Source organism: Amblyraja radiata, chromosome 7 (genome assembly GCF_010909765.2).
Source record: "Amblyraja radiata isolate CabotCenter1 chromosome 7, sAmbRad1.1.pri, whole genome shotgun sequence".
NCBI lineage: Eukaryota > Metazoa > Chordata > Chondrichthyes > Rajiformes > Rajidae > Amblyraja > Amblyraja radiata.
The window spans coordinates 4,460,984-4,480,244 of record NC_045962.1 but is presented as its reverse complement, the minus strand read 5'-3'; the positions used below and the strand labels follow the sequence as shown (position 1 = coordinate 4,480,244).

At 43.5% G+C, this 19,261-nt stretch overlaps 2 protein-coding genes across 4 annotated transcripts in view; both read left to right on the top strand.

Annotated features, from left to right (window-relative positions):
• The window catches only part of LOC116974955 (gamma-crystallin S-1-like), a 66,852-nt gene extending 65,361 nt beyond the window's left edge, over positions 1 to 1,491 (top strand). For both annotated transcript variants that reach the window (XM_033023574.1, XM_033023573.1), the window contains exon 3: positions 1,145 to 1,491. In XM_033023574.1, coding sequence (XP_032879465.1) covers positions 1,145 to 1,420 — 276 coding nt within the window. In that variant the 3' untranslated portion in view covers positions 1,421 to 1,491. The remainder of the gene's footprint in view (positions 1 to 1,144) is intronic.
• Positions 1,492 to 8,778: 7,287 nt separating this feature from the next.
• Positions 8,779 to 15,116, top strand: LOC116974823 (gamma-crystallin M2-like). Of its 2 annotated transcripts, XM_033023468.1 has the most exons (4): positions 8,779 to 8,787; positions 8,879 to 9,107; positions 9,281 to 9,300; positions 14,841 to 15,116. In XM_033023468.1, the coding sequence occupies exons 1-4, from the start codon at positions 8,779 to 8,781 to the stop codon at positions 15,114 to 15,116; spliced, it is 534 nt and encodes a 177-aa protein (XP_032879359.1). The 2 variants fall into 2 exon arrangements, with proteins under 2 accessions (XP_032879359.1, XP_032879360.1); XM_033023469.1 differs by lacking the exon at positions 9,281 to 9,300 and having other exon boundaries at positions 8,879 to 9,121.
• Positions 15,117 to 19,261: the final 4,145 nt, after the last annotated feature.

Here is a 19,261-nt window from a genome sequence, read left to right as displayed (position 1 = left end):
CCAGCAATTTGTGTCTTCCTTCGATTTAAACCAGCATCTGCAGTCCTTTCTTAAACATATTATTCAGCAAAGTTTCCCGACAGATATACTATTTTAACGATCTTCACCATAGACTTAATTAAACCAAATTGGGTTCAAGCATATCTGCTTCGAAATAGAAAATTGATTAGAGCTGCAGAAATAGAGAATTCATTCTGTTGTTCCTATTTTACACTAAATCAGCAAAAAGATATCAAGTCTGTCCTAACTGCCTCTCTGATTACTGGACATAATTAATCCATTTGTTCCACAGACTCACACACTGCTACGAATGTTAGAAATAAGAAACTCCGGATGCTGGTTTGCAAAAAGACACTAATACTCTTACAACCCCCTCCCCATTACGCCTTCTTCCAACACAACCCCCCCCCCCCCCCCATTCCTTACTCCCCCTCTCTTCCCTGGACTCAGACCAATTTCTCTCTTCCCCCTCCCCTTCTAACTACATTGCTTCCTCTATCTTCACATTTTGCAATTCTTCAATCCTCTTCCTTTTCATCTCTGCCCTTTGTCCAGCCATTTGCTTATCAAGAATCTTGTGTGTTCGTCTTCTAGGTCTGCACAAACTTTGAGAGTCTTTAGTTTACAACAGAAGTCTTTAATGTTTCACTCACTGCTGGCAGCAAGACTAGTCACAATGACTGCCCGCATACTGTATGCCCACAGGATAAACTATATACAAAACATCTCCCTTTGTCCTGTGCAGCACCACCTGCTGCACGGGAGGAGCAAGGGGTCCTCCCACCCCACACAGTCCACCAAACATCACGGATTCCCCCTCAGCTGTTTCCAAATATTCCATTGACAGTACAGGACAAGCCACGCTTTGTCCTGCCCCTTCTCTCCCAGCTTTTTGGCCTCCCAATCTCAACATAATCAGTCTGAAGAAGAGACCTGACCTGAAATGTTACCTATCCATGCTTGCCAGTGATGCTGCCTGACCCGCTGAGTTACTCCAGCACTTTCTATCATTTTTTTTCTGCAGAAATTACCTTCATATCATAAAAGGCATCTCCTGAATCCCTTAAAAAAAGTCCAATGCTTTCATCTAGTTATGTGCCAATTATGTAGCTGAATCGTAAATCTGAAACTTTTCCCATTCCAGTACCGAGGAGGCAACTACAGGATGAAGATTTACGAGAGGCCTGACTTTGGAGGACAGACGATGGAATTCATGGACGACTGTCCCTCCGTCTACGATCGCTTCCGTTACCGTGACATTCACTCCTGCCACGTGATGGATGGTTACTGGATCTTCTATGAACAAGCCAACTACAGGGGCCGACAGTACTTCATGAGACCCGGGGAGTACAGGAAATACAATGACTGGGGCGGCTACAACTCCACCATCGGGTCTTTCAGGCGCATGAGGGACTTCTAAACTGTTGCTGAAAAATATGAATTAAGGAGTAGATAAATTCATGAGCATAAATAAAAATCTTTTTTGCTGAATACCTTGATTTGTTACCATTATTTGGGCTGTCATAAATCACATTCTTATTACAAATCCTTACTGGTGTAACTCAAAGCTGGAAAAGGGTCTAAACCCAAAACGTCACCTTTTACTTCTCTCCAGAGATGGTGTCTGACCCACTGAGTTACTCCAGCTTTTTGTCTCTATCTTTGGTTTAAAACAGCATCTGCAGTTCCTTCCTACTCCATATGGTATTACCTATTTAGAAACGATTTGGAAATGCAAGTCGAACACTCTACCAAATTATCGAACGTGCATGTAGAAACACCATTAGCATTTAAGTCTGCATTAGGCTTCAAAACCTTTCCCTGTACTTGTGACTATTTGGAAGCCAGCAGTATGTAAGTTCATGAAGATGCTGTCTTGTTGAATTGAATTGAATTGAATTTTATTTTTGTCATTCAGACCTTTCGGACTGAACGTTGACATTGACATTGACATTGACATGTTGACATTGCTCTTGTTCAGTTACTGAATTACTTCATGAAAGAGCTAACAGATCCCCAGTGATTGTAGATTACAAGTTGGGGTGCTGGAGGATCCAGCACCCAACTTGGGACTGTATCGAAGAAAGCAGAATCGTTCTCTCCAACGCTCTGGCTCCTGCATCCCACTGTTCTGCTCTCACTCCCACACTGCGACATAGGTAGAGTTCCTCTGGTCCTCAACTCTGCAACCAACGCATAATTTCCCACACCTCCACCACCTTCATCGTGATACCACCGCCAGTCACATCTTCCCTTCCGGCCCCTCTCCGCATTACACAAAGACCACATCCCTCCGCAACTCCCTGCCTCACTCTTCCCCCTCCACCCAAACCGCCCCTTCCCCAGGTACTTCACCCTGCAACAGCACAAGATGCCCCCACACCTCCACCCTCACGTCCATCCAGTGACGCCAGCATCCCTTCCAGATCAGGCAGACATTCACATGCACTTCATAAATCTTTTCTATTGTATTCAGAGCTCCTGAAGTGGCTTCCTTTACTCCAAAGACGTACAGTTATGTAGGTTAATTGGCTTGGTAAATATAAAAACTGTCCCTAGTGGGTATAGGATAATGCTAATGTCCGGGGATCGATGGTCAGCGTGGACCCAATGGGCTGAAAGGGCTGTTTCTGCGCTGTATCTCAACTAAACCTCAACATGACTGTAGACTAGGCGACCATTTCACTGTGCTTGATCCATAATGCCTGTCAGATCTCATGATTGCTGATCATTTTTACTCCCCTTGCCATCCCATAATGACCTTTCTGACCTGGGCCTCCTCCATTGCCAGAGTGTGCAGCCTCATTCTAACCACATTGCATCTCATATTCCACCTGGGCACGTTAAAACCCAATGGTATAAATATTGAAGTCTCCAATTTTAAATAGTATCCCCCCCCCCCTTCCTGCTAACTCTTTCCTGTGCCCTCTATCTTGGTGCACAACCATTTCTCCCACTGGCATGCCCCTTTTCCCTCAATCCACCCCCACTGCCCCTATATACCACCCTCTGGTGCAACATTTCACTCATCTTCTCTCCTTATCTGACACCCTTCTGTCTCCTTTTCATCTCTGGCCTTGTTCCACACATCATACCCTCCTCACCTGTATCCACCTATCATTCACCAGACTTTGTTCCACCCTCACCACGTTTCCAGCTTTCTCCCCCTTACTCCTCAGAAGCCCATTAAATCTTTCCCCCCTCACCTTGAACCTATGCCCTCTGGTTCTCAATTCCCCAACTCTGGGCAAGAGACTCTGTGCGTTTACACGATCTATTCCTCTCATGATTTTATACACCTCTATAATATCACCCCTCATCCTCCTGCACTCCAAGGAATAGAGTTCTCGCCTGCTCAACCTCTCCCTATAGCACAGGCCCCCGAGCCCCGGCAACATCCTCGTATATCTTTTCTGAACCCTTTCCAGCTTGACAACATCATTCCTATAACATGGTGCCCAGAACTAAACACAATACTCTAAATGCTGAAAGCCTTTTTGACCACCCTGTCTACCTGTCTCGCAATTTTCAACGAACTATGTCCCTGCACTCCCTCTGCTCTACAACACTCCCCAGACTCCAACCATTCACTGTGTAGGTCCTGCCCATGTTAGACTTCCCGAAATGAAACACCTCACATTTTCTGTATTGAATTCCATCAACTATTCCTCAGCCCAATTGCCCGACCGATCAAGGTACTGTTGCATTTTTGGCAACCATCTTCACAATCTACAATACCACCCATTTTAGTGCCATCTGCGAATTTGCTAATCATGCCTTGCAAATTCTCATCCAAATCATGACAAACAGCAATGGGCCCAGCTCCAAACCTTGAGGCACAACATTAGTCACAAACCACAGTCCCAAAGACATCCTTCCATTGTCAATTTTCTATCCATTCAGCTATCTATCCTTGGATCCCATGCACTCCAACCTCCCAGAGCAGCCTCCCATGCAGAATTTTGTCAAAAGCCTTGCTTAATTCCATATATACAACATCTACAGCTCTGCCCTCAACAAACATTTTTGTCACATCCTCAAAAACAATCAATCAGATTTGTGGGAGACGACCTCCCCCATACTAAACCACGTTGACTATCTCTAATCAGCCCTTGCCCTTCTAAATACATGTATATCCTACTCCTCAGAATATTCTCCAGTAACTTTCCGACCACAGATGTTAAGCTCACTGTCCTGTAGTTCCCAGGCTTTTCCCTGCAGCCATTTCTTGAATAGAGGCACAACATTTGCCAGCCTCCAGTCTTCCAGCACCTCAAGTGTATTTAATGACGACTCTTAAATTCCAACTAATAAATTCCATCTGCCCTTCTTCAGACTGTCTGAAGATTGGCTTCAGTAAAATTGTCCATAGTGTGTAGGATAGTTCTGGTGTATGGGGTGATCACTGGTTTGCGTGGACTTGGGGGCTGAAGGTCATGTTTATGCGTTGTACCTCTAAAGTCTAAAGACTAAAGTCTAAAGATCTTTAGCTAGCAAGCTCTTCCTACATTTAGTGCTTTGCTGCTTGCTCTGAGGCATTCTGAAGTAATTTTTGGCGATAAATCTGTTTAACACACATCGACTATTCAATAGACAATATGTGCAGGAGTAGGCCATTTGGCCCTTCAAGCCAGCACCGCCAATCAATGTGATCATTGCTGATCATCCCCAATCAGTATCCCGTTCCTGCCTTCTCCCCATATCCCCTGACTTTGCTATTTTTAAGAGCCCTATCTAGCTCTCTCTTTAAAGTATCCAGAGAACCTGCCTCCACCGCCCTCTGAGGCAGAGAATTCCACAGACTCACCACTCTCTGTGAGAAAAAGTGTTTCCTCGTCTCCATTCTTAATAGCTTACTCCTTATTCTTAAACTGTGGCCCCTGGTTCTGGACTCCCCCAACATCGGGAACACGTTTCCTGCCTCTAGCGTGTCCAAACCCTTAACAATCTTATATGATTCAAATTATCCTATGTTATATTCATCCTACGTGTGTTATTATAAACAGTATTGAAACAATGTAAATCCTGGAGATAGCAATTGCTCTTTTGCTTCTTTACGAGCTTGTGTTCACAAATATATTTAACCCATTTGATCGTGAGGCAGGGACAAGGCTGACAAACCTCTCAGTCATTACACAACCTTATTTGCCACTGAACTGAACCTTATTTGCCTCTGAATAGAAGTAGTTAAGACTCAAACATACTAATGGCTCTGGAGTCATAAATGGGTTGTACTGAATACAAATGCCAAATTTCATGCACTAAGATTAAATAAACCAGAGTAGTTTTCACAACAATCTGGTTATTTCAAAATGTCAAATCGAGGTTATTGTCATGTAAGGTCATAGGGGATAGGAGCAGAATTAGGACATTCGGCCCATCAAGTCTATTCCGCCAATCAATAATGGCTGATCTATCTCTCCTTCCTAATCCCATTCTCCTGCCTTCTCCCCATAACCTCTGACACCTGTACTAATCAAGAAGCTACCTACCTCTGCCTTAAAAATATCCATTGGCCTCCACAGCCTTCTGCGGCAATGAATTCCACAGATTCACCAACCTCTGACTGAAGAAATTCCTCCTCATCTCCTAGGAATTAAAGGAACGTCCTATAATTCTGATGCTATGACATCTAGACGCTCCCACTGGTGAAAACATCCTCTCCACATTCGCTCTATACAAGGCCTTCACTATTTGGGAAGTTTCAATGAAATAGCCCCTCATCCTTCTAAACTCCAGTGGGTACAGGCCCAGTGCCGACAAACACTCATGATATGTTAATCCACTCATTCATGGGATCATTCTTGGAAACCTCCTTTGGACCCTTTCCAGAGCACACTTATGATGAAGTACAAGTACAATGCAAACCTTGCTTGCAGCAGCAACATGGGCGCATTGACTCACACGCACAGAGGTTCTGCAAGACAGTGAAAATCAACAAAAGAATGCAAAACATTTTTGCATTAGTGCTAATCAGGTCAGGTAGGGGGGGAGTTCCACCCGCCACGGGTACCATGTAATCTCGTGCTACCTGCTCCATGGTCGGAAAGTCGGCGACTAAACCATCTCCCCCACCTGTTTTGCCAGGTGAGGAGGGGGCTGTGGACCCCCAGCAGGACCAAAAACAAGACCTGTCAAACTGGTCGGTGGGGGCGCTGCAAGCTGGCACCCTGTCAGCAGCGTGTTCGTTTTTTTCAACTTTCTTTATTATTTTAGTATGTTTTGAAGTGTGTTTTTAATGTTTCTTTGTGTGTCTTGTGTGGGGGGTGGTGTGGGGGGGTGTAAGGGGGAAACCATTTCGGTCGCCTCCTCCATGGAGAGGCAACTTTTTCCAGGTCACCTCCCCCGTGGCCTAACATCGAGGATCGGTGTGGCCTTTCCCGGAGACGCGCCCGTGGCTTCAGCGGCGGGCGCAGCGTGGACTCTCGGCGTGGAGCGGGCGAGCGCTCGCTGGGGCTCGCCGGAGGGGAGCACTCCGTTTTTCTGGCCCGCGGCAGCCTGAAGTCGCTGTCTGTAGAGCTCCAGCTGGCGCGGCGACCGCAGCCTGGGATCTCTCATGGGGGACCCAGGAGAGGAAGAAGCTCCATCGGCCGGCCCGCGACCTACTTCTACCGCGGGCCCGGCGTGGACTTACCATCACCCCTGGAGGGGAGCTTCGACCACCGGCCCTGCGGTCTGCGGTGCTTCTGGCTGCGGCACGGCGGGGACTTTAAATTTTCGACCGCCGGCCTGCGGCCTACACCAACCTAAAGCGGTGGGGAAGAGCCGATTCAGGACTTACCTGGACTTTTACCTTGTCTGCACATCTGGACGCCCGCAGCGACGGCTGCGGAGGGTTGAGGTCCCGACCACGGGGGAAAATGGAGGAGGACTGGCCAAATGTTGTGCCTTCCACCACAGTGATGAATGCTGTGGTGGATGTTTGTGTTCAATTTTTATTGTGTATTGTGTGTTCTTTATCATTGTATCGCTGCTGACAAATTCATTTCACTTGCACTTTATGTGCAATGTGGCAAATAAAACCATATTGTATTGTAACCGTATTGTATTGTATTGTAGGGTGGATGAGCTTCTAGCGAGCCAACGGCCATCCACACTTCAGTAGAAGTTGCGATCACTGTCGTACACAGCATTGTAAGGAATGATGATAAAGCACACACACCAAAATCCAACACTTCCAGCGGTGGAAGTCCGCAGGAACTGGAGGACAGAGATGTGTGGTGTGTCCGTCACCGTTCCCGATGGAAACCAGCACCACTGCATCGCTAATGTATTCAACGATGATGAGTGATCACTTCATTGCTCTCCCTATCAATTTATCTTAACTTCCTGAAGATTACCTTCAAATCACATTCCTAATCCATCCCAGCTAGGAATCTATTAAGATTATATGTGATAGGAGTAGAATTAGGCCATTTGGCATTTCAAGTTTACTCCACCATTCAATCATGGCTGATCTATCTCCCCCTCCTAACCCCATTCCTAGCCTTCTCCCCATAACCTCTGACACCCATACTAATCATGAAGCTATCTACCTCTGCCCCAAATATATCCACTGACTTTGCCTCCACAGCCTCCTGTGGCAAAGAATTCCACAGATTCACCACCTTCTGACTAAAGAAATTCCTCCTCATCTCCTTCCTTTAATTCTGAGGCTATGACCTCTAGTTCTAGCCTCTCCCACTGCTCTCCACATCCACTCTATCCAAGCCTTTCACTATTCTGTACGTTTCGATGAAGTCCCCCCTCATTCTTCTAAACCTCAGCTAAAACATGCCCAGTGCCGTCAAACGCTCATTTTATGTTTTGAATTAAATTGTATGGAATTTAGCTAAATCAAAAATAAAACAGTACAGAAACAAACGAAAGTTCAAGTAGAGTTTTTGCTTTGCAGCAGTCCAGGTTCACAATAGTGAGTGTACAAAAGCTGAATTAAATATTGCTGGTACCAGCTGGAACATTTGCCAAACACTTCATGCACTAACAATGTGCTTTGCACATCAGTCTAACTTAATAAAGGATTCATTACACATTCCAGTCCACGGACCAAATAAACTATAGTTTTAAAAAGACATTTCTAATATAATCAGCAAAAAATCAAAACATTTACGCTCAATTCTTTGAAGTTAGATCCGTATAAATTTGTTCACATCATTTTTGCATATTAATAAAAAATGTAAAGGCAATTTTTGATTGATTTAACATTAATTTGATATTATTTATTTGAATTCTGAAACGAGCAGCTCGTACATGCTGACCATGGTGCCTGTCTATGCTAATCCCATTTGCCTGCTCTAGGCTCATATTGCTTTACTGCTTACCTACTGTATCTGTACCTGTCAAGTGGCTTTTTACCATGGCACTTGCATCTGCTTCCACCTTGTCTGACAGCTCATTCCATATACCCGCCACCCTGTGTGAAAAACCTGGAAAAGGATCAGCCTGTTCTGTCGTGACAATTTTCTAACGTAACAAAATACAAAATATATTAAATTTTTTCATGAGCGGAAAGTTTCTGTGCATGAAACATCTAATCACACATTAAGCTGTTCAAGCATTTCCTCTGCAATTAATTTGACAGAGGGCAGCAGTTCTTTAATACTGAGCTATCATTTTGGCACCAAAGGATGCCAGGGCTAGGTTTTGCTGATATGCAAATATAGGTGATTAAACTAACAAAGCTTTCGGTTACATCGCATGATCAGGTTGGATATATAAAGCTCACATTTCATATCTAAGGTTCGTCCATCAAAGCTGTCCTTTGGGTAAAACTCCAAAATGGGAAAGGTAGAGGCAGACGTTCAATGCAACAAATAAGAGTTATTGTTTTTTATTGATTTGAGATTGTATCAAATTAACCTTCTTCTCCTCACCGCAGATAATCTTTTTTGAGGACAAAAACTTCCAGGGCCAGTGTTATGAGTGTAACACTGACTGCCCAGATCTGCACGCCTTCTTTAGCAGATGCAACTCCATCCGTGTGGAGGGTGGAAACTGGGCGCTCTACGAGAAAACAAATTATGTTGGGTACCAATACATTCTGACCAGGGGGGAATACCCAGACTATCAACACTGGAATGGATACAGTGACAGCATTAAATCATGTCGCTTCATTCACCAGGTAAGTACTAACTTCACAACACAAGTATTGCGAATAGATCGGGTGCTTATTACAGAATGGATCGGCTGGGCTTGTATTCACTGGAATTTAGAAGAATGAGAGGGGATCTTATAGAAACATATACAATTCTTACTGGATTGGACGAGCTACATTCAGGAGAAATGTTCCCGATGTTAGGGGTGTCCGGAAACAGGGTTCGCAGTTTAAGAATAAGGGGTAGGCCATTTAGGACTGAGGTGAGGAAAAACTTTTTCACGCAGAGAGTTGTGAATCTGTGGAATTCTCTTCCACAGAAGGCAGTGGAGGCCAATTCACTGGATGTTTTCAAAAGAGAGTTTGTTTTAACTCTTCGGGCTAATGGAATCAAAGGATATGGGGAAAAAGCAGAAACGGAGTACTGATATTCGAAGATCAGCCACGATCATATTGAATGGTGGTGCTAGCTTGAAGGGCCGAATGGCCAACTCCTGCACCTATTTTCTATGTTTCTATGTTTCTATGTTACTGATATTTTAAATAGTCTATTGAAAGTAAGACAGCCGGGCTTAATTGCAAACCGACACAAAAAGTGTTGCCTTAACCTTTGATATTGATACACATAATGATGTTTTGTAGAACATGCATTGTATTCTGTGCGATAGAATTATGGTTGAGCAAGCCATTTATCAAATCAGCATACCTCATGTAAAGCAAACCAGGGCAAAAGATAAATTGTTGGATGAACTCAGTGGGTCAGGCGGCGTCAGTGCAGGCAAAGAACAGGTGACATTTTGGGTCGGACACCATCATCGATCTTTGACCCACCCCACAACTCTTTTTCCATTTTCTCCTCCCTTCTGCAAGCAGAAAACCACTTGCCTAACTGGAGAGTATTGAACGTGTGGATATTAACAGTGCATTCCTCTTATCGAGTCCACATCACAAGATTAGATATAGTTCAGCCAGAGCTGAACACACTTCGCGGCAGCTTCATTGTAGGCGGCGAGATCGGCAGGTGTGCTTTGGTTTTCCAGTTGAAGACATTTCAGTAGGTGTTCCATTGCTTGTGGTTCAATGTCACATTCGCAGGTGACATCGTTGGAGTTCTATCCCCACTTCTTTAGAGACACCTTGGCTCTGCTAACACCCGTTATCAATCGATTGAGGCATTTCCATCTGGCCCCATATGAAGAGTGGTGCTGCACTTGTTGTAATGCCAACCTCAAGAGGAGTCACACTGTTAAAACTGCATGGAATACTTGAGATGAATTGCATTTAAGGTGCAGCTGGATATAGAAAGGAAAGGGAAGTCATACTGGGAAGGTTGGACAAGTGATCCAGAAGATACTTTAGCAGAGAATAAACACCAGCAAATGGGAAAATAGCTTACTTACGTACAGTATGTGTGTAGACGCCATATAATTCCATGCAATTTCAAAACATTGATATTAGCTAGAAATTCATTACCTAGAAATATAGGTTCCAGGAAACCAAATTTTGGCTGGGGAGTCAATTCATTTCTATTATTGTTTAGTTTAATTTAGTGATACAGCGCGGAAACAGGCCCTTCGGCCCACTGAGTCCGCACCAACCAGCGATCCCCGCACATTAACACTATCCTACACTAGGGAATTTTTAAACATTTTTATACCAAGCAAATTAACCTGCAAATCGGCACGTCTTTGAAGTGTGGGAGAAAACCGGTTCTCGGAATAAACCCATGCAGGTCACGGGGAGAACGTACAAACTCCACACAGGCAGCACCCATTGTCAGGATCGAATACTGATGCTGTAAGCACTGTAAGGCAGCAACTGTATGGCTGTGCCACTGCGCCTCCCTATTGTATATCAAGGTTAGGGTCAACAAATAGTGATGAACACGCGTTGAGTTGAGGCATATTAATGCTCTCCTGTACTTTGGATATAAGTAACTAACATCTGTAATCCTTAATTGGAAATATTACTGATTTAAATCATGTTAAGCTTTAAGGGCCTGTCCCACTTTCACAACCTAATTCACGACCTTTGCCAAGAATAAATCAGTCATCACAATTATACAACATAACAAAATAAGACGTCATGTAGGAAAAACATTCCTTCTACTGTATATTCAGCGTGAATACTCATACTCGCAGCATGGTCGTCACGAGGTTGTAGGAGGTTGTAGGTAGGTCGTAGCAGGTCGTGATGCTAGTCTTAGGTACTTGTGGCATCAAGTAGGTCGGGGCGTTTTTCTAGGCAGATGAAAAATGTCCACGAGTAAAACAGGTCGTGAATTAGGTTGTGAAAGTGGGACAGGTCCTTAATTTTCTCTAAAATAACTTGGCATTTAAATGCTAACTTATAGGAGGTTCAATTGAATGGTTGGTTTGACTAATTCACGCTGAATATACAGTACAATGAATGTTTTTCCTACATGATGTCTTATTTTGTTATGTTGTATAATTGTGATATCTGATTTATTTTCCAATCACTCTCAGTTTGAATCATTTAACATTGGGCAGTTAAATAAGAATGTCTAAATTTCTCTGAGCCGATTACGATCAATGAGATCAGGCCAACTATTTTCAAAGCAACAAATAAAGAAATTGCTGACACAACTGTCCAAGTAAAATCCTCAAATCTTGCCTGAGCCGGTGACAGAGGCATTGACAAAGTCCCATGGAGACAGCTTCTGATAATATACAAACAGACCAAATACAGATATGTGTAGGAAGGAAGGGCAGATGCTGATTTATACTGCAGATAAAGTAGGTATGTTGCAAAGCCTACCTGAAGCGTCGCTGAAAATCTGTCGCTGCGGGTGTGCGCGATTTTGGCGCCGTTTAGAGGGGGGCGGGTTTAAAACGCGATTTTCTCTAGGCTGTTCAAATCGAAGATGTTCAGCCTAGTTAATTATTAACGAAAAATCGCTGGAAGACCCCGTCGCAAAAGCTATTATTAGTTTTAAAGGCCTCGTATAATAGTTATAGTAGTTTAAAAATCAATCTCTAAACCCGCGACCACCGGCAGCTGTCAGGGTCTCATAGAGCAAATAATAGAAGGTATGCTGCATATTTTTACATTAAAAAGGGCTTCTTAAGATCCCTTTATACAAAGTTTAATATTGCGAGTAGCTCATTTTGGGCCCATTATATCCCGCAGTATTTTTCTGGGCATTTGAGGGCACAAATCTAGCGCAATGTGAACGTTCTAAACCAGCGCGTTCACAGGATCCCACTAGAAAGCTGATTTAAAATGGACTTTAATTTACAGCAATTGAACACTAAATTCCTTCCATTTGGCCTATAAATTAATGTAAATGAGATTTAAAAATCATGTTTTATTGTGAATTATTTATGAATATTATTTGGACACTTAGGCTATTTAAAAATGTTAATCATCTATTAAGAAATGGATAGATGTTTAGATCTAGTAATTGAAGTTTGAAATTAACTACACTTGGGTAACTAACTAATTATATGCTTTAATTTCAGGTCATCCAAGTAAGATTATTTTATATTTGTTTCAGAATGGTTCAATCTACGATAACTGAAAATTTCATTCAGTTCTCTTAATTTTTAAGAAGGTTATGGGCTTTTGACTGCACACGATCACAGCTTTTTTGTTATGTCCATAGAAAATCAATAGGGAACAAGATGCTAATTTCCGAGTATGAAAATTGCCATAACTTTTTAAATACTTGAGATATGAAAGTGAATTAGGTGTCAAATTAAACTTCTTTTTATGCTTTATCTGGTGGGATAAATTACAGACTTGATTTTTTAAATCTCAAAATTTTGTAACATTGCTAGATAAAGGTTTCCAAAGATGTACAGGTTTGTAGGTTAATTGGCTCGGTAAATGTAAAAAAATGTCACTAGTGGGTGTAGGATTGTGTTAATGTGCGGGGATCGCTGGTCGGCGCGAACCCGGTGGACTGAAGGGCCTGTTTCCGCTCTGTATCTCTGAACTAAGATAGACACAAAATACTGGAATAACTCAGCGTGACAGGCAGCATCTCTGGAGAGAAGGAATGGGGGACGTTTCTGGTCGTCTATTCTACATTTTCCCTGATCCACATCACTTTTGATCTCACACACTTCTTTATCTGTGTAACTCCCTCTCCGCTGACACTCAGAGGAGGAAGTCAAGGATCCTGTTGCAAAGTGGTGTACACTCCAGTATGAATATTGATTTCTCTAATTCAGGTAACACTTGCTTTCCCTCTCTCTCCATCCCTCCCCCACCCTAGTTCTCCAACCAGTCTGATTGTCCCTGATTATATTTTATCTCTGTATGCTTCATTGAAACCTTCTCCTAGCTAGCAATGACCTATTCTACACCTCCCTTGTACTTCATCCCCTTTGATATCTCGTTTTCACACCTTACACTTCCTTATCTCTGTCTCTGGCTCCCCTGACTCTCAGTCTGAAGAAGGGTATCGACCAGAAATATGATCGATACCAGAAATGTCACCCATTCCTTCTCTCCAGAGATGCTGCTTGTCCCGCTGTTACTCCAGCATTTTGTGTCTATCTTCAGAAATACAGATAAATGTGCGAGATTCTTTCATTTCTGACAAGCTGCTCGTGAATACTTTTACACTTCACCGATTAACATCGCGTTTTGTATCACTCAGCAGAAACTAGATCCATTTTGTTACATACATTTGAAATTGCCCAGCCATATCCCTCCTTGATGTTTTCAAATTTGCAGCTTATTTTCAGGATTTAGTGTTGCTAAACGCAATAATATTTAATCAAGTTAATATTTGTGCCTGGGGATGACAAAATAATAATGTGATCATCGTACATTTTGCATTTTTCCAACTGATTTTTCCCCAATGGATGCAACATGAGCCATATTTCACTTACTGATTTTACTTCAGGTAAAATGCATACAAATGAGTTCATTTTAGGCTCATTGGTATTTGAACCAAGAGATATTTGTGGACTCATCATTCATGTTTTAATAGAATTTATTGGGAACTGGGCTACAAAATGGTTTCAATAGAAAAAAGTATCCAGTATTGTATTAAATCAAGACTATAGACAATAGACAATAGGGGCAGGAGTAGGCCATTAGGCCCTTCGAGCCAGCACTGCCGTTCACTGTGATCATGGGTGATCATCCACAATCAGTACCCCGTTCCTGCCTTCACCCCATATCCCTTGACTCCGCTACCTTTAAGAGGTCTATCTAACTCCCTATTGAAAGCATCCAGAGAATTGGCCTCCACTATCTTCTGAGGCAGAGAATTCCACCGATTCACAACTCTCTGGGTGAAAAAATGTTTCCTCATCTCCGTTCTAAATGGCCTACCCCTTATTCTTAAACTGTGGCCCCTAGTTCTGGACTCCCCCAACATCGGGAACATGTTTCCTGCCTCTAGCGTGTCCAATCCCTTAACAATCTTATATGTTTCTATAATGGACTCACTGAATGTCCCTATCTAGCTATCTAGCAAGTTAAACAATTAATCCAATAAAGACCCGTGGACACGAGATGTCGTTGATGCTTTACTCTATTCCAACCCCAATCCCTTAATAATCTTATATGTTTTTGTTTCAAAGGTATCGCTCTTGATTCTCCCATCCACACTAAGCAAAAATGGAGATTTCTATACAACTAACATTTCTCTGTCGTGTGCTGTCAAACTCGAGCACATGAGATGTATATTTGTTGTCGAGTCTATATGAAAACTATGCAATTTAATATTACCAAATCACTGACTATTTTTTTTATTTGAATGCAATAGACTCCTGGTGGTTTATTCAAAATTAGAATTTATGAAAGGCCAGAATTTGGTGGACAGATGATGGAATTGACTGAAGATTGCTCCTCCATCCACGATCGTTTTCCGTACCGTGAAGTCCAATCGAGCCAAGTGCTGGATGGCTCCTGGGTTTTCTACGAGCACCCGAACTTCAGAGGGAGGCAGTACCTGCTGGAGAGAGGAGAGTACAGGCGCTTCTCTGACTGGGGTGCAAGCTTTCCCACTGTGGGATCCTGCCGTCGTATTACAGAGTTGTAGAAGGTCACATAGCATGATCTCTCTTCCCCGTGAGGATTGCCCTTTAAAGTCAAATAAAGTTTGAGAAGCAACATGTTCGAATTCTGCATTCCTTATTGGCATCATGCCTTGGGCCTTCACAAATTTTGCGAAAAGTTGTGTGAAAAGAAGAATGTTACAATAAAATGTTTAACCAACTAATTTAAAAAATATATACATTTTGAAAAAAAAATTTATACACCAACAACATGCTTTTAAAACAAATGAGCAATGTTAACAGATAAATAAACAATTCAATAGACAATAGACAATAGACAATAGGTGCAGGAGCAGGCCATTTGGCCCTTCGAGCCAGCACTGCCATTCAATGTGATCATGGCTGATCATCCCCAATCAGTACCCCGCTCCTGCCTTCTCCCCATATCCCCTGACTCCGCTATCTTTAAGAGCCCTATCTAGCTCTCTCTTGAAAGCATCCAGAGAACCTGCCTCTACCGCCCTCTAAGACAGAGAATTCCACGGACTCACAACTCTCTGTGAGAAAAAGTGTTTCATCGTCTCCGTCCTTATTCTTAAACTGTGGCCCCTGGTTCTGGACTCCCTCATCATCGGGAACATGTTTCTTGCTTCTAGCGTGTCCAAGCCCTTAACAATCCATATCTGTGCAAGATTAAATTTATGTATAAAAAATAATTAAAATCACCAAATAAGTAAAAACATAGAAACTAAAATAAAGCTTAAATCGTTGACAGTTTGTAATTCAAACATTAAAATAATACATAATTTTACTTCAATATTCCAACTTTATCTTTCACAATGTGATTGTGACTTTAATTTAATCCCTATTAATTTCCAAAGACAACCTTTCATTTTCCCATCACAATCCTGTGAACCACCTCCAGGTATAGACTCTTAAATTATAGGTCTGAGCAAGTTCTGCAAAGTTGTGCTGTCACAAGAAATCTATCCGCTATCAATATTTTAAAAGATTTTACCTTGTCTGGTGAAATGAAAGCAGACAATGGTGGAATTACCGTCCAGGTCGGGAAGGGATGAGAGACGAGAAAATTAGTTTGTTTTATCAGGTCAATGGCTTGTCACCCAAGCTTTATGAACATTGACCTCTAACTTCCGATAGCCCTTGCTTTATCTCTCCTTCCCCTTCCTATTTCTCCCACTAGTCTTACTGTCTCCCCCTACATTCTATCTTTGTCCCATTCCATCCCCTGACATCAGTCTGAAGAAGGGGCTCCACCCGAAACATTGCCCATTCCTTTTCTCCATAGATGCTGCCTCACCCGCTGAGTTACTCCAGCATTTTGTGTCGGCCTATCTTTACATATGTGTTGTTAATGATCCACTGAACGTCCACTGGCAAATTGTCTGAAGCAATTGCACACACCAGCTGATATTGTTGAGACGTTAGACTGCGCTTCAGACTGCCTGAAGTGAGATATTTTACCCATTTTACCATATTTTAAGTTCAAGTTCAAGTGAGTTTATTGTCATGTGTCCCTGTATAGGACAATGCAATTCTTGCTTTGCTTAAGCACACAGAAAATAGTAGGCATTTACTACAAAACAGATAAATTACCGTCAGGTAATTCCACAGATATTTAGGTCTCACTACGCAATAACTTCCAACACCTTAGATTGCATGGGGTTCAAGTAGAGATAGCTGAATGGGTAGAAAATTGACTTCACGGAAGGAAGCAGAAGGTGATGGTGGAAGGTTACTTTTCAGACAGGAGGTATCCCCAAACCCTATCTCCACTGCATTGGTGCTACCTCCTGTGCCCATGCAGAACTCATGGACTTCATTAACTTCACCACCAATTTTCATCCTGCATTCATATTCACTTGGGCCGACACCACCCTCCCCTTTCTTGATCCCACCATTTCCATCACAGGAGCTAGACTATCGACTGACGTCTGTTATAAGCCCACTGACTCCCACAACTATCTAGACTACACTTCTTCCCACCCTGCTTCATGCAAAGACTATCCCCTACTCCCAATTCCTTCGTCTATGTCGCATTTGCACCCACGATGAGGTGTTCCATACCAGTTCATCAGAGATCTCCTCATTCTTTAGGAAACGGGGTTTCCCTTCTTCCATCATAGTTGAGGCCCTCACTCGTGTCCCCTTGGTACCCCGCAGCTCCGCCCTTGCTCCCCCTCTGCCTAGTCGCAACAGAGGCAGGGCCCCTCTTGCCTTTACCTTCCACCCCATCAGCCATCACACACAACACACAATCCTCCAACATTTTTGCCACCTCCAAAGGGATCCCACCACGAGCCACATTTTCCCATCTCCACACCTTTCCATCTTCCACAGAGATCGTTCCCTCTGCAACTCCCTGGTTAACTCATCCCTTCCCAACCCAAACCACCCCCTCCCCAGTACCCTCCCCTGTAACCGCAGATGCAACACCTGTCCCTATATCTCCTCCCTCGACTCTGTCCAGGGACCCCGACAGTCCTTTCAGGTTAGGCAGAGGTTCACTTGCACCTCCTCCAACCTCATCTACTGTATCCATTGTTCAAGATGTGGACTCTTATACATCGACGAGACCAAACGTAGACTGGGCGATCGTTTCGCAGAACACCTTCGCTCAGTCTGCCTGGACCTACCTGATCCATGTTGCCAAACCCTTTAATTCCTCTTCCCATTCCCACACTGATCTTTCTATCCTAGGCCTCCTCCATAGTCAGAGTGAGGTCAAATGCAATTTGGAGGAACAGCTTCTCATATTTTGCTTGGGCAGCTTACAGGCCAGGGGTTTGAGTATTGATTTCACTAACTTCAAGTAACCCGTACATCCCTCTCTCTCCATCCCTCCACCACCCAAGTCGTACCAGCTTCAAAGTCGTCTTGTCGAAGCACATTGTCTGTACTCGTTCTCACGTAGTCCACAGCTAACAATGGCCTGTTTCCTTTATCATCGTTATTTATTTGCATATCGTTCATTCATTTGTTCTATATCGCTCTACATCATCATCTATATCCCTCATTTCTCTTTCCCTGACTCAAGTCAAGTCAAGTCAAGTTTATTCGTCACATACACATACGAGATGTGCGGTGAAATGAAAGTGGCAATGCTCGCGGACTTTGTGCAAAAAGACAAACAAACAAACAACCAAACAAACTATAAACACAATCATAAACACACACATATTCTTTTACATATTAAATATTGGAAGGAAAAACGTTCAGTAAAGTTAGTCCCTGGTGAGATAGGAGTTTACAGTCCGAATGGCCTCTGGGAAGAAACTCCTTCTCAACCTCTCCGTTCTCACAGCATGGCAACGGAGGCGTTTGCCTGACCGTAGCAGCTGGAACAGTCCGTTGCATGGGTGGAAGGGGTCTCCCATGATTTTATTGGCTCTGGAGTTGCACCTCCTGATGTATAGTTCCTGCAGAGGGGCGAGTGAAGTTCCCATAGTGCGTTCGGCCAAACGCACTACTCTCTGCAGAGCCTTCTTGTCCTGGGCAGAGCAGTTCCCAAACCAGATGGTAATGTTTCCGGACAAGGTGCTTTCCACAGCCGCTGCGTAGAAGCACTGGAGGATCCTCGGAGACATTCTGAATTTCCTCAATTGCCTGAGGTGGTAAAGGCGCTGCCTTGCCTTACTCACGAGTGCTGAGGCGTGTGATGTCCATGTCATATCCTCAGAGATGTGGACTACCAGATATTTAAAACAGCTCACCCTATCCACAGGATCCCCATTTATCCTCAATGGTGTGTACGTCCTCGGATGATGTGCCCTCCTAAAGTTTACGATCAGCTCCTTCGTTTTTTTGATGTTCAAGAGGAGGCGGTTATCCTGGTACCAGAGTGCTAGATCAGCCACCTCCTCCCTGTAGGCCTTCTCATCGTTGTCTGAGATCAGGCCCACCACCACAGTGTCATCAGCAAACTTAATTATTGAGTTGGAGCTGAACCTAGCCACACAGTCATGTGTGTACAGGGAGTACAATAGAGGGCTGAGGACGCAACCCTGGGGCGATCCTGTGCTCAGGGTGAGGGACTTCGATGTATTCCCTCCCATCTTGACTACCTGGGGCCTGGCGGTGAGAAAGTCCAGGACCCAGGCACACAGGGAGGTGTTGAGCCCCAATTCCAGTAGCTTCCCGGCCAGTCTGGTGGGGACTATCGTGTTGA